We start from the raw sequence: 14,568 nt of genomic DNA on the forward strand, positions 1-14,568 counted from the left end.
CAGACAAGTTTAAAAAAAAGAAGATAAATGATACAGAATGTAACAAAATAAATTACAAATAAAACGTTTTTTAGAAGAATTTAAAAAAAGGAGTAAATAGTGAATGATAAACCAGAAATAATACGAAGTCTTGATTTAGAAACATAATAAATAAATAGGTTTAACCGGTTATGATAAACTAAAGCAACAATCATATTTTTTTAAAAACTTGCCTACAACTTCACTTCAATAATAGCAATGATAACTAACTACACTTGCAATCTCTAAAACTGGTTCTATTTCTACCTGTTTTAAGATTCATACAACCAGTACCAGTTTTTTTTTGACATGGAAAATTTGTAATAATAATTAATAATAATATTATTACAATTCATTAATATTACACGTAAACGTAATTAATTAGTCACTATCTGTAACTTTTATAAGCAATCAGAAAATACCTAATACATAGATTAACTTGATTCTCTTTTCCCCCATAAAAAACGCGTTCAGAACGATTTAATCCACAAGGTAACACAATTTACATAGTAATTTTTATAAACAGTACATGTTAAATACTAAATAGAAGAATATAAATTTTATTTAAATTAAAAAAATTTCATTTGTATAGCCTTTAAACCAATTATTCATACATTATGACACAAATGCCGATAACCGGTTTTTCTTTCTTTCACATTACTATCATTAACTGTAGAATGAACGGTAAAACCCTTAATAATGATCTACCAAAGAGAGGGTTAACCGTTTTTAAAATGTGACCGAACAATCGATATTCTATGGTAAATTTTATAAATCCACATTTTTTTCTCATAAACAATTTTTATCAAATTTCGTTAAAATCCAAACGTCCAATCGAACGGAATCGTCGGAAAAAACAACGCGAAATACCGGCTGCCCTAATTGTAATAGGAGGCCTGTCACCGGCCTCCGTGGCTCGAGTGGTAACGTCTCGGCCTTTCATCCAGAGGTCCCGGGTTCGAATCCTAGTCAGGCATGGTATTTTCACACGTTACTTGTCATTCACATCCTCTGAATCAATACCTAACGGTGGTCCTGGAGGTTAAGTAATAAAAAAATTGTGTCCCGTCATCATATATATGTTAGATATTAAAAAGAAGCTGTTATTAGTTGAACTGACACGGCACACCTTCTTACAGCCGTTCTCAAGAATTCCATAACAGATTTAGTTGGGGAAGCGTGGAATGAAGTGTATCCTTAATCCTAGGAACAGGCACTGTTAAGGCAGGAAATTAATGTACTGATTTCAACCTACGGGAAGCAGTGCGTTATATACAGTCTTTACATTCAGAAAATCGTAAATTAATACAGTTAAAATTAACTTAGAAAATTGTTTCATTTGCTGTACATATTTTTTTTTTATCTGTTTAGTTACTTCCAGAAATATTTGTTTAAATAGATAGATCCTTAACGATAAAAAATAAAAACTGAAGACATCTCAGAAACAGTACTTTTTCGACAGACATAAAAAATAAAAAATTCTTAAGTGAAACAATTTTTTTATTGATTTAATCAGAATTATTATAAATACTGCTGCTGCATGCAATTTGTTTAATTCTTAATTTCTGATAAGAGGAGGAAATACATTGTGTGCGGAATATTAATTAACAAGCCCGTTTTGAATTAGCTACCTATTTCAAGTTTTGAACTCGAAGTAAACTTGTTTATTACACAGCACTCTGACTAAAAGGTATCATTAGTAAACTAGCAAAGCTGCAAGCGTTCTGGAAATATATTTTCCGCTAAAAGAATGAAAAAGACAAGACATTAACCTTACAATTAATCGAATTCAATTGCTAACCGATAATTATTGTTGTTTAAATAAAAATAATAAATAAACATACATTTTTGTATAAATATATTTTCAAATGCTGCCTTAGATAACCGTAACCGTATATCGATCTTAAAAAATGTATCCGTAGAATATTTTTAAAAAGTAATAATATCTAAGAGTAAATAAAACAAATATATATATAGTAATATGATTTTAATGCAAAGCAAGTCTATCTAAAGTGTATATGTATGTTATTTAAAATGGTTATTTAATGTACGTTAAGTAATAACCGCTTCGACATAAAACTATTTTCCCCCGGGTTTTTTTTAATAAAATAAGGTAAAACTGGTAATAAATAACTAGATTACACACATAAATAAATAACGACACAAAAATTTTTCGCGGTGAGGAAACATCGTGTGGGAAGGGAAGTGCTAAGTGCGAGGTGGAGAGAGAGACGGGCAGTATTTAGATACCAGGTGATGGGTGATGGAGCAGCAGCAGACAACACACTAGTCCTGTAAACAAGAGATTACGAACCGGCAACGCTGTTTGGCTGTTGCGTAACAAGGCGCGAGTTGCGGCAGGCCAGCAGGCCACGTGCGCATCGCTGCCAAGTTTATCGTACGACTCCGGATAGCGATTGCACATACTCGTCTGCGGACAGGTCTTAGCGGAGCAACAGCGCGAACCGGCGGAGTAATTCGGATTATATGCTGCATCCATATACGTACATAACACTTCATTCATGCTTCGACAAGACGAGATTTTTATTACCATTATTTACAATTCAAGGCCAAATGTATTAAAAATTGTTCAGTCTAGAAGAAATATTTAACATTATCTTTACAAAAATACTACAACTTATCGTAAAACAATAACTACTATAACAGAACTCTCCAATAAGAATTACTATTACGTTTTTTATTTTTATTATATAACACAATCGATTTAAAAAAAATTCTAGAAGTTCCGCAGCTATCACTACGCTTGGTAACTACGAAAGAGTGATGGGTTACACCCTTAACATTCCTCTTACATCCTGCCTATTACGAAAATGTAAAATAATCAGCTGAATACTAAAATTATAATATACTTTTACTTTCGTAAACACAGTACGTAGTTAACGAACTACGAACAAAAAAAAAACTCGTGCCATGTGTGAAAACGCTAAGTTAAGCTATAAGGATTAAAAAAATTAATTAAAAGAAGAATGTAATTCAAACAGAAGTCATTTTGGGAAACAGAGATCTCATTTTTACGAATACAAAACCAAAATTAATTTTGAACTTTTCTTCAACTTTCAAACCGCTTCAATACTATACAGATGTCTTGTACGCGAAGCAACTCTTTAACAAAAAAAACTGTATGTATAGCTATCATTTCTGGTGTATGAAATTGGCATAGTTTTTTCGCTGATAAAGCATCACATGCCGGGCTAACAAAGGAAAGTGAATATTGAAGTAATTACAAACTGTCCTTTTTCACTGAACCAAAAATACCGTTGGATATCAAGAGTACTACTATTACCTAAATTCACTGATATTGAATCTAACAAATACAAATTTTGCATTTTTTTTTATAAGGGAACTAACTGTATAATGAACATCATTACTATCAGAGAAAGCATCACACAGTAGTAGTGTTCTACATGCGTTATAGCCGTAAAAAAGAAAGGCAGGCACGTATAGTACAAAAAAAATCAAATTAAAGCATCCTTTTCTGTGGAAAATTATACATTGGTACGCTATCATCATTTTGTAGGGAGAAAAAGTTTTAAAAATTACTGTGCACGTCTTCATAAAATAAAGGATATATTCATGGCGTCATTTTATGACATTATACTGTCCGCAGACATATACGTACAAATAATTCTAAGAGACAATAAAATAAATAGATGTTTAACATTTAAACGAATAAAGAACGCGAGCGACATAGATTACATACACTTAAAAGCGACAGCGAAACCGAGAGCGTAAACATAACACAATGACGACAAACAAGAATGGCTACGGGCCAAAATATTACTTATTAACTTAACTAATAAATTATTCCGAACATTATTTTATTACGACATAATGTGTAATAATATATATTTTTACACTAAAGCATACCGATAATACAAACAACTCGTGTTATCTATTACTTAACGTAACTAACATTTTACCATAAAATAATTTTTCTGCAGTACAACTCTATCTTCAAAAGTTGAAATTCAATTGCAACAGCAGTAGCCCTTGACCCAAATAGTTACCAGGAACGAAAAAAGGCATGATTCCAAGACAAAAAAAAAATATATAAAAACTGAAGTAGCATAAACTCCAATAAATATGATAAAGGCACATTACGTACGCTTTTTATTGTGCGTGTTCTCCTGAACCGGTTCAGTTGTAGTCTGGCTGACAAAAGAAGACACCTAAATTTCACGCACAATAAAAAGCAGTCGTAATATGTGTTTACAAACCGATTTCTATCATATTCTTGAATATGATAGTGCAGAATTACAATATTATCCTACCCACCGGGTTAGTCTAGTGGTGATCGCGTCTTCGCGAATCAGCTTATTTCCAAGTCGAGAGTTCTAAGGTTCAAATCCTAATAAAGGCAGTTACTTTTATATGTATTTGAATACTAGATAGATGGTGAATACCGGTATTGTTTGGTGATTGGGTTTCAACTAATTACACATCACACAAATGGTCGACCTGTGACTGTACAAGACTATATTTCATTTGCACTCATACATATATCCTCATTCATTCCCTGAAATAATCCTGACGATGGTTCCGGAGACTAAACAGAAAAAGAAAAAAAGATATCCTGCTTTCATCTATTCTATTCGGTTCATTTTTTAACCATGGCTTTGGAAAGGCCCAGAAAAAAATTTTCTGGAACAGCACCACCACTGAAGTTAGCTACGAGAGCCGCCACTGGTCTTTATCATATTAATTGAAGTTATGTCTATTTTATATAGCAACAACCACACCTTTTAAATTTTCAGGAAAATCCGGGACATAGTTTTATGTCTTTTTTTATATTAATCTTTCAAACAAAATAACGTTTAATATAACAATTAGTTAAAATACGCAGTATTTAATATTATGATAAAAATTGACTTTTCTTTATCGTATGGAGGTTTCACTGATTATTTCGGGTTAAAAGATATTATCACATATTTTAACCAGTAATCGTTAGCAAAATAATTTAAAAAAAATATTTATTAAGCAAAACGCCAGACAATTCTTGGCAAGTAAGAAAAAACTAAGTACATCACCGCAGCCTAATAGTAAAAACTGATTAACGTTTAAGACAACAAATTTATTATTTAGCCTGTGAAAATAATACAGCGTATACTCGTACAGATGATAAACGCCGTTGTACAGTCTGGTTACCATTAGTACAGACGTTCAATAAGAATAAAAGTAGTTTAAACATGAACGTTGAACGATATGTCACAATTTGAATTTTTTTTTAATTCCGTAACCACCGTTAGGTATTGCTTCATAGGATGAGATGAATGATTTGTAGCGTGTGTGAAAATGCCATATCTGACCGGGATTCGAACCCGGGACCTCCGGATGAAAGGCCGAAACGGTAGCACGTACGTTAACTTATCATACAATTTACCGTATTAAAACTACACTCTTACAAATCTATTAACAAAAATCTTTCTGAGAACTACCTATATCAAAATGTAATCGATGCGAACAGTACGTAATGATTTAAAAAATAATAATTTATTCAATATACAAGAAAATTTCTAAGACTTTGGTTTAGTCCTTTGAAGATACTTTTTTATTTTGCCAGAAAATGTTTCAAAATTAGTTCTAAAAATTAAATCAACTTCCTAATTAGATTTCAATAAATAAAATAATTTCTTTTACCATAAATGGAAAACAGAAAAAAAATGATTAAGATTCTAAAAGACAAAGTTTTCGATTTTATCAGTTTACAATATGGAATTACTAATAACTAAATATAAATACGAAACTCTATAGCCAATTTGAATAAAAATAAATATTCTACATAGATTTAAAATAAACTCAAATTTTAAGTAATCGTTGACGAGTAGACGAAAATATGCTAATATTTACAAAAATTGTTACACAAAATTGATCGAAAACCATATTATAAGTTGTAATATCAGTAAAATTTAAAAACCTACCTAGCTTTAGACGTGAGAAACCGAATTATTAGGACTTTAACCCACAGTTTTGTTAAGAAGCAGTTTTGTTTTTCATTTCACTTTAAGTTCGACTTTTTAATTCTTTTAATCAATTATTTATTTCTGTTAACGAGCATTGAGAATATTATTACGTTAATTAATTAAAATTAATAATAGTTATAACCTATTTAATCAATTATAAAAGTCTAAAATTATAAAAATCGCTGATTTTTTTTAAAATTTGCGTAAATCAATCCTGTACGTATAAACAAGATTTCAGAATTATAAATACACCAGTTTCTGAGCTTGGATTCTAAAAATCAATTTCTTAACTGATCCGGTTACATCAACTGGTAAGTAAATAAAAAAATAAACAAATTAAATAATAATAATAAAACAATAATAATAATATATCGGATGAATGAAAAAAAGTTTACGATCAATTCACAAAGAATCATTTTTCCAAGAATTTAGAAGTCTATTAGAAAACTGTAAATATTAAAAAAAATCGTCGTTACTAAAGTAAAATCTCTAGGAGCAGTTTCTAGTCCTTTTGAAATTAAAACTGGTGTACGATAAGGAGATTGTCATTGTGGTTCGGAAAAGGTTATAAGAGAATAAATCAAGAAGCTTAGAGTTAAATATCTAAGATTGGGTAAAATTATGTACTAAAAATAAATCTCTGTCAACCAATAACCTACCTTTCGCCGATGATGTAGTAATCTTTGCAAACAATTCTGAAGAAGAAAAACTTAACTATTAGTATTAGAAAAATATGCAAGTAAAATACTAATATCATAAGAAACCAACAAAAAAGCTCAATCATTGTTACTGAAATATCTCCTATTAAAAAAATTAAAATAAACAACATCTAAATTTAAATATCTTGAAGAAGTAATCACTTCTAATATTCTAGAAGTAGAAAGCATGAAAGCAAGGGTACAAAAGATGGAAAAAACCTATCATTTAACAGCACAAATTTATAATAAAAAATCAATCCCGAGAAATGCTAAACTTAGGCACTATGACAGCTTTATATGGATATGAATGCTTGAAATTCTTTAAAAAAAAAAATTAATAATTGGAAAGGTGTAAAAAAGGTACTAACAAATGTTCATGGCCCGAGTCTACAAGAAGGAATCTATAAATTTAAAAAAAAGGAAGATGTTTACAAAAACTAGGAGGAAATTGGGCAACTTCTAAGGAAAAGTCGATTAAATTTACGGACATATATACAGAAAGGAAATAAGTTAATTAACAAAACAAATATTTAACTTTTTTTGAAAATAGCAAAACTAAAACGAAATTGGTTTATAAGAAGTCGAGAAATTAAGACATACACCGGATATCTCTTTTCAGAACGTTAATTTAAAAAGTATAAGTTTCCAGAGGAAAAGAACATCTTGGATAGCAGAAAGAATCACCGAGACAGAATTATTAAATATTGGAAGGACAGGAAATTGAATGCGTTGAGTACATCGTGATCCTTAGGTGGTCAAAACAAAAAAGCCGATTTCAGGTCTACAAAGAGAACTAAAGAGTGAAGTGGTCTCCTACATTAAGATGTCTCTTGACAAATATTTTTATATTTTTCTTTATGTTGATTTAAAAATCTTAATTTAAATAAGAGAAACGTACAGAATGTCAGAATGTTTATTCAGAAGGAAATTAACGAGTTACATGTCTGCCTGAACATTAAACATTTTAGGAACATCAAAAATTCCCGTCTAGTACGGATTTATGAAAAATAGGAAAGGAAATGCAAAGAAATGGAGAATTAAAATACCGTTAATTATTATCTCTTTTAATCTTTATAAAAAATATTTAAATTAATCTATATTCTCCTGGGGCTAATAAATTTTCCACGCATTAAATCAACGAATTAAATAAAATTAATAATTATAAAACCATTTAATTACCTACGAATTACGAAATTACCTACTGAAACCTATTTCATATATAATGCGTAGGTTACAAATGTTAATTTGTTCAGATTTATAGCATTAAATAACCAGGATGCATAACTAAAAATACACCACAATTTATTGTACAAACAAACAACAAACAAATCGTTGGAGCGTTAATAACAAACAATCGTGCGCACAATTAAACGTGTAAATCTATATAAAATCATACAAATATAACAAAGACATATTTAAATAACAGTAGTAAGTTTTAAAATAATATGGTATTATTATTATTATTACTACATATTTATTTAAAAATTAAGTACTTAATTTTACAAATAATTAATTTTAGATAAAAATAACACTATACTCGTATAATTAAAACATTTGTTTACTTCAGATAAAAGAATAAAAAATGCACTGTAAATCTGACTAATTTTCAACGATAATAATAATTACATACACATTCCTGCTTAACGCGACTTAGAATAGTTTTTACTTCATCCAAATCTGGCTCGCACTCAATTTTTTTTTAAGTATTGTAAAATCAAATATGTAAACAAGTATTTTTACATATTTTATAAAAATAAACATAAAACATTTTATATTATCTATATAAATAAGGTAGATGCTCGATACGTAAGAGAAACAACACACAATGTAAGCTTTCAAAACGGTACGAAAATCGAATGGAAATTAATGATCGGAATATTGATTTGAAGCGATTCTACAACGTAAGTATCGTTTTTTCCGACAGCGTCCTGTTTAAAAAATCAAAATTCTCCGGAAACCGCCTGCCAGTTGTACGGGTTTAAAAATTAAAAAAAAAACCACTATTATACAATTCCAGTTCCTATTAAGCTAACAAAACTTTTTTTATTTTGAATCGAATTTACGGCAACAATTCCAGATGTAAGAGTGAGGATCCACTGGTACATATAAAAGAAAAATTTGCTGACAATATGAATAAATAAATTACGGTTAAAAATTTGACTGTATATATGAAATCCAAAAAAAATTACAATAAAATTGTAAACCGTACGGTTAGTCTAGCAGATATCATTCATTCTGCTTAAAAAACAAAAATTTCTGGAATATAAATAAAACTGTTTCTTTAACAAAATGATACTGATGTCAAAAAAAAAGTAACCTACATTTCTATTATCAAGATCTGTTATTAATAATAAATAGATTTGATTAATTAAACAATGAATAATCATAAGAATTGATCTTCATAATAGAAATGTGTAATATCTTACCTTCTTTGATCAGTATCATTTTGTTAAAAGAATTTTTACATAATTACAGAAATTTTTGTTTTTTTATCACAAGAAATGATATCTGCGCGGCTCTTTTCGTACGGTTTACAATTTCATTGTAATTTTTTTGGATATCACTGCGTTTTTTAGATTATTCTTTTTATGAATTACTGCTTGTTATCTTATGCATTTATTATTAAAATTTATTGCCTTTCTAGAACAAACAAATATACATTTTTTGTAACCCTCGATTTCATCGTATCCGTGGACCACTTTTTATATTATTAAATGAACCCTTTTTTATTCAATCAGTTAAAACTTTTTTCTTCGTTTAAATGATTCTAATTGTAGAATAACAAATTTACCTATTTCTGTTTAATGTAACGAATCTTTGTTGCCATATTTGCAACACTTTCCTACTGTTCGTATTTTTTGTGTTTTATTAGCAGCTATAATCTCTTGTAAAATAACTCTTAGTACTTTCATTCGTATAACAGCATTTACTATTAAAACAAGCTGTAATAGATTTTATTTTTAATTTTATTATTTCAAATAATTATCAAGTTTTTGTATGCTAGCTAGTACTATCAAGTACTAGCGGCGCGATTCGAAAACCCACCTTGAGGAAATAGTGACATATTCGAGTCCCGCGGTTCATCAAATGGAAGAAAAAAACGTTGTCTAAATGTTTTCATGATTATTTTTTAATTTTTTTTTCCATTTTATTTCACTTTTAGGTTAGGTCATGTTTAGAACTGTAAACACAGTTTGCTGACTTCGCTTTGCCGTCCAGTTCTGAAAAAAACAAGTTGTAATAATATCTAAAACTAGCCTGAATTATTTGATAAACACTCCGCAGCTTACGTATGCAAGAGACCGAGCGTTTTATTAATTTTTTTTTTTTTTTAAATATTACAAAAACTTGAGTTAAAAAATAAAAAATTAATAATGCAACACTAAAACGGCACACTAGAATTAAAAAAAACTGAAAAGAATTGACCAGTAGAGAAGAGAAGGTATACTTTCGTTATTTAGTTAAGGGTAGATAAGTCGTTACAAAAAGATGACGGTGGCAGCCACAAAGGAAAAAAGAGACGCGAGTATGACAACCGGCAGATGTGTTTATCGCGTTTCACACACACACATATATTTATATACACACACACACACACACACATACACAGAGTTGAGTATACAGATATGATAACACGTCTCCATTCATTCATGTGTGCGCTATTACTACAATATGGGATGCTAGGTGACCTTGTCAACGATAAATGCCGCCAATTTTATTGTGTTTCTTTACACCAACTACACTCGACAGCACTAAACTATACGAGCAAGCTACATAGACGACACTGTAGACGATTGTAATATATATTTAACAATGTAACTACACTGTCATTTAAACGATAAATAAAATAAAAATATTAAAAAATTCCGACGCGGCCAGTTGTAATGATTTTTCTAAAATTACACTATCAGAAAAAGTTAGATTAATAACCGGATATCATTATCTCCTAAAAAAAAATTATTACAAGATTTATCTGGGCATTTAGAAAAAGCTTAAGTTAAAAATAAGGATGTTTTAAAAGTGGAGTTTTTTGAGAATTGACACCAAAAAACTACCAACCAACCCCACCCACTGTAGATGTTGACCCTAACTAAAGTTTTATCGACTTATTACCCAATCAATATACACGAGTCTTTGAGCAATAGATAAACTAATAAAATTTTTACGCAACATACGTTCTTAATATAAATACTTAGATGTTACATGGTATTCATGAACTAAATTAAATAAAAACATTTTATCTTGTATGTTTAACTTATAATATGGATTATTATCTTTTATAAATTTAAACCAGCCTTGGCTAAAAAAAAAAATGAATTTTTAGTAAGTAAAAAAAAAAGCAAGGCGGGAACTGAATTTGATTATATCATATCAACACAAAAACAATCGTAACAATTAATGCTTGTGTATTATAGATACTTTTATTTTCATGCGACTAAATACAGATTTCTAAATTTCTAAACAAAAACAAATTCAGTTATTCTAATAGGCATAAAATACAACATACCGCAAAAATTTTCTGTACTTAATTCATTTATTTTTTAATAAAAAAAAATCTACTAAGCAAATATAAGCCCAGACACGCGATACAAGTACAATGGATATTCATTATAAAATTATTTAAAAATAAATCGGATATTTACTCGATAGACATCCAAAATAAAAAGGCTTTCCTTAATTACTGTAATATCATAAATAAAACAAATTCAGTCAAAAGAATACAAAGCTATCACATCACAACGTAAACTTGTTTTCAGTAACTTTTTATTTAAAACTTAAAACATTTGACTGGTTTGACATTACTCTCCATTGCTTTCTGTTCTGAACCATCTTTTAACCTCAATATATTTACTACATCCCAAAAAAACTTTAAAAAACACAAAAAATATAATGTCTGTACGTAGCAATCCCCCTCCCCAAAAAAATCAATTTAAAGCAAATAATAAAACATTACCTTATCATTAACGTTAATAACTGCATAACAAACTTTTACAACTTTTGATAAGCTACGAAAAAAAAATTGTAATTAAAGAAAAGTATCAATAAGTCAACGGGCTGATAAACTAATATCTCGAAATAATTCTGTTATTTTAAAATACCAGACATGTACTTTTTTTTTCTGTTATTAATTCTGCCAGTAAATAGCAAACATCACAAAATTTAATTAAATTATTTAATTTCTATGAGTTGTTTGAATCGGCAAATAATTAGGGGCCATTTAAACGGTAATGGACAAGAGGTAATTCTATTCATTACATAATTTCATTTTACAAATAATAAACCACGTCGACTGAAACGAACAAAACAAAATTATAGAACAAAAATTCACCTTGTCCATTAGACAATAACATACGAATAACCACCGAACGTGCGTACTACTTTTTAATAACAAATGTTTTCATAGAAAAATCCTACGGACGTTGGCCTATTTGCTGACCATAAATCCAAGTAAACCGTACACCTAACTAGTACTTCAGAAACTTAATCGTGATTAAATGATTAAAAATAAAATCGATAATAATAAAATAAAATTATGTCTACACCGTTAAACGATTCGTTTGTTATTCTTAACTTAATTATTAATCTGTAGTATTAATAAATTATACACTTTGTAACAACAGTAAGCGACCCTACCTTGAGGTCCTTGAAGAAGACGGAATTTCGCGCCCAATCGACCTGCGAGAAGAGATTTTGGTCCAAAACTTTACACATCAATTCAAATAAGTCCACTTCACATTGGTTATAAGTTTGGTTTTGAAGAAGTCCATAAAGAGAGTTCTGCCACTCGCGATCGTCCACCGCTTGCACAAAGTCTCTTATCATAGGTGACATTTTGGAAGTACCCGTCCCAGAGGATCCGGCGTCGAAATGGAAGGTCTTGGGCGAGGCCGAATGAGGCGAGGGCGTCGTCGAATTGGCGGTCCACAATTTGGCGTGGTCAGGGGCTGCGGGTGCGGTAGGGGCGGCGAGAGGAACCTGCTGCCCGGCGGCGGAACCACCCACCATCGACCCTAACCCGGCTTGGCCGAGGGCGACCGCGATAGGGCTAGGGGACGAATCGGGAGAGGAAGTTAAGGATGAGACTTGGGGTATCTGAATTTCCTGTTTTATATGTAGGCTAGCGAAGGGGGAGGAGCCGGCCTGGTAGCTAAGGGTCACCGCGCCGTCCCCTATTGTCGCGTATTGCGAGCCCCTGATCGTTTGCACAGCTATCTGTCTTTGCCGCATCATCTGAAGCTTTCTCGCTCGATCCCTCTTGTACATCGGTCCGAACTTGTTGCGACCTCCTCTCATCCTGTCTGCTCTCACAGCTGAAACAAACAAACGGAACAAATTCGTTATAAAACTTTTACAAAATAAAAATATAATCGCTAGATATAAAAAAGAAGGAAATTAATAAAACTACAGCGATTGAAATCAAGCGTTTTTTAATTTTACTTCTATATTAAAGGCAATTTTATTATCATATCAGCATTGTGCAGCGTAAAATTTTTAATTTAAGTATTTAGAATAAAGTATTTATTTCACTTTTAACCGCTCTTTTAAATTTCTATGAGAAATGAAAGAAAAATTCGAATTCGATTTTTACTAAATAAAGATATTTTGGAACGCAGAGAAAATATAGAAATAAAATACAACCCTTAACGTACAAAATTCCTCAGAATTTTTATCGAAAACAATCAATTTTAAAACTAAGAATTTAAATTTATACGCGTTTATCAAATGTAGTTCAGTGAAATTAAAAAAAAATGCGTTGTCATACAGATAAAATCAACAACCCGATAAAAACTATAAATAAATAAGTTAGTCAAGAAGTAAATATTAAATCTTGGCGGTCGAGGATAGAGTGCACTCGTCAAGAACGAACGGACACCGACCACTACAACTAAGGAGGTGGGTATTGGCAAACGGCCACCCGTTGCAGTCTAGAATCTGCTGTGAAAGAAAAAAGTTGCAACACAGTCGATGATGCTACAGATGAACAGACAAGACAAATCATCAACAAACAGTTCATCACGATTGTCCTTGTAGAGTCGTCGAAATGGAACTTAAGCGCCAAGAAATGACCGTGTGACAAAAATAAACTTTTTATTTATAAACGCATAATAATGGGAAAAAAATAAAACTACGTGCAAATAATAGTACAGCAAAGGGAAAATAACGTTTAAAAAAATAAAGTAAATAAAGAGAAAATGGTTACAAAGAGTTCTTTAAAAAATCTTTTCTTACAAATGTCTTTATATCTAAGCTATTTTCTTCAAAATCATATGTGCGTAACATAATTTAATACAAAACGTGGATTTTACATGTGAAAAGAATGAGAATTTCAGTTTTTTAACTTTTATTATTTTAATTTACCGTTATAATCAGTAAATGTGCAGAGAATAGAATTTCCTGGTATTAAATTAATTTAAATATCACTAATGATTTTTTTTTCATGAATAGAAACGGCTTTAACTAAAGAAAAATCTTTCTTCTAAATGTTCTAATTTGCTGAAAGTTTCACGATGGTTAGTCAAGAATTTTTGAAGTAACGGAGAGAGGACACGAAAAGAACAACCTGTAAGAAAGTATAAATTTATTTCAGCCGGATACTAATAAAATAGATAAATGATAAGTATAAAGTTTAGTTAATTAAAAAGAAGTGATATTTAGACATCTAACAGGTAACATCATAAAAAATAACATCAAATAATTTTTAAGCGATCAATTACGATAATAACAATTTCTTAAAATTTCAAATGAAAGTATAATTTTCGATATATCGAACATAAAAAAAAAATTAACTAAAGAATTTAAAAAGAAAATTAAAATTGATGTAGGCAATATTTTATAATAGTTGTAGAATAAGTAATTAAAGATGATTAAAT

General features: G+C 30.1%; 1 protein-coding gene across 1 annotated transcript in view; it reads right to left on the reverse strand.

Moving 5' to 3' along the window:
• ftz-f1 (ftz transcription factor 1) overlaps positions 1 to 14,568 on the reverse strand; it is a 236,387-nt gene that overhangs the window by 95,783 nt on the left and 126,036 nt on the right. The window contains exon 2 of the mRNA XM_075373173.1: positions 12,332 to 13,008. Coding sequence (XP_075229288.1) covers positions 12,332 to 13,008 — 677 coding nt within the window. The remainder of the gene's footprint in view (positions 1 to 12,331; positions 13,009 to 14,568) is intronic.

Source organism: Lycorma delicatula, chromosome 8, assembly GCF_047948215.1.
Source record: "Lycorma delicatula isolate Av1 chromosome 8, ASM4794821v1, whole genome shotgun sequence".
Taxonomy (NCBI): domain Eukaryota; kingdom Metazoa; phylum Arthropoda; class Insecta; order Hemiptera; family Fulgoridae; genus Lycorma; species Lycorma delicatula.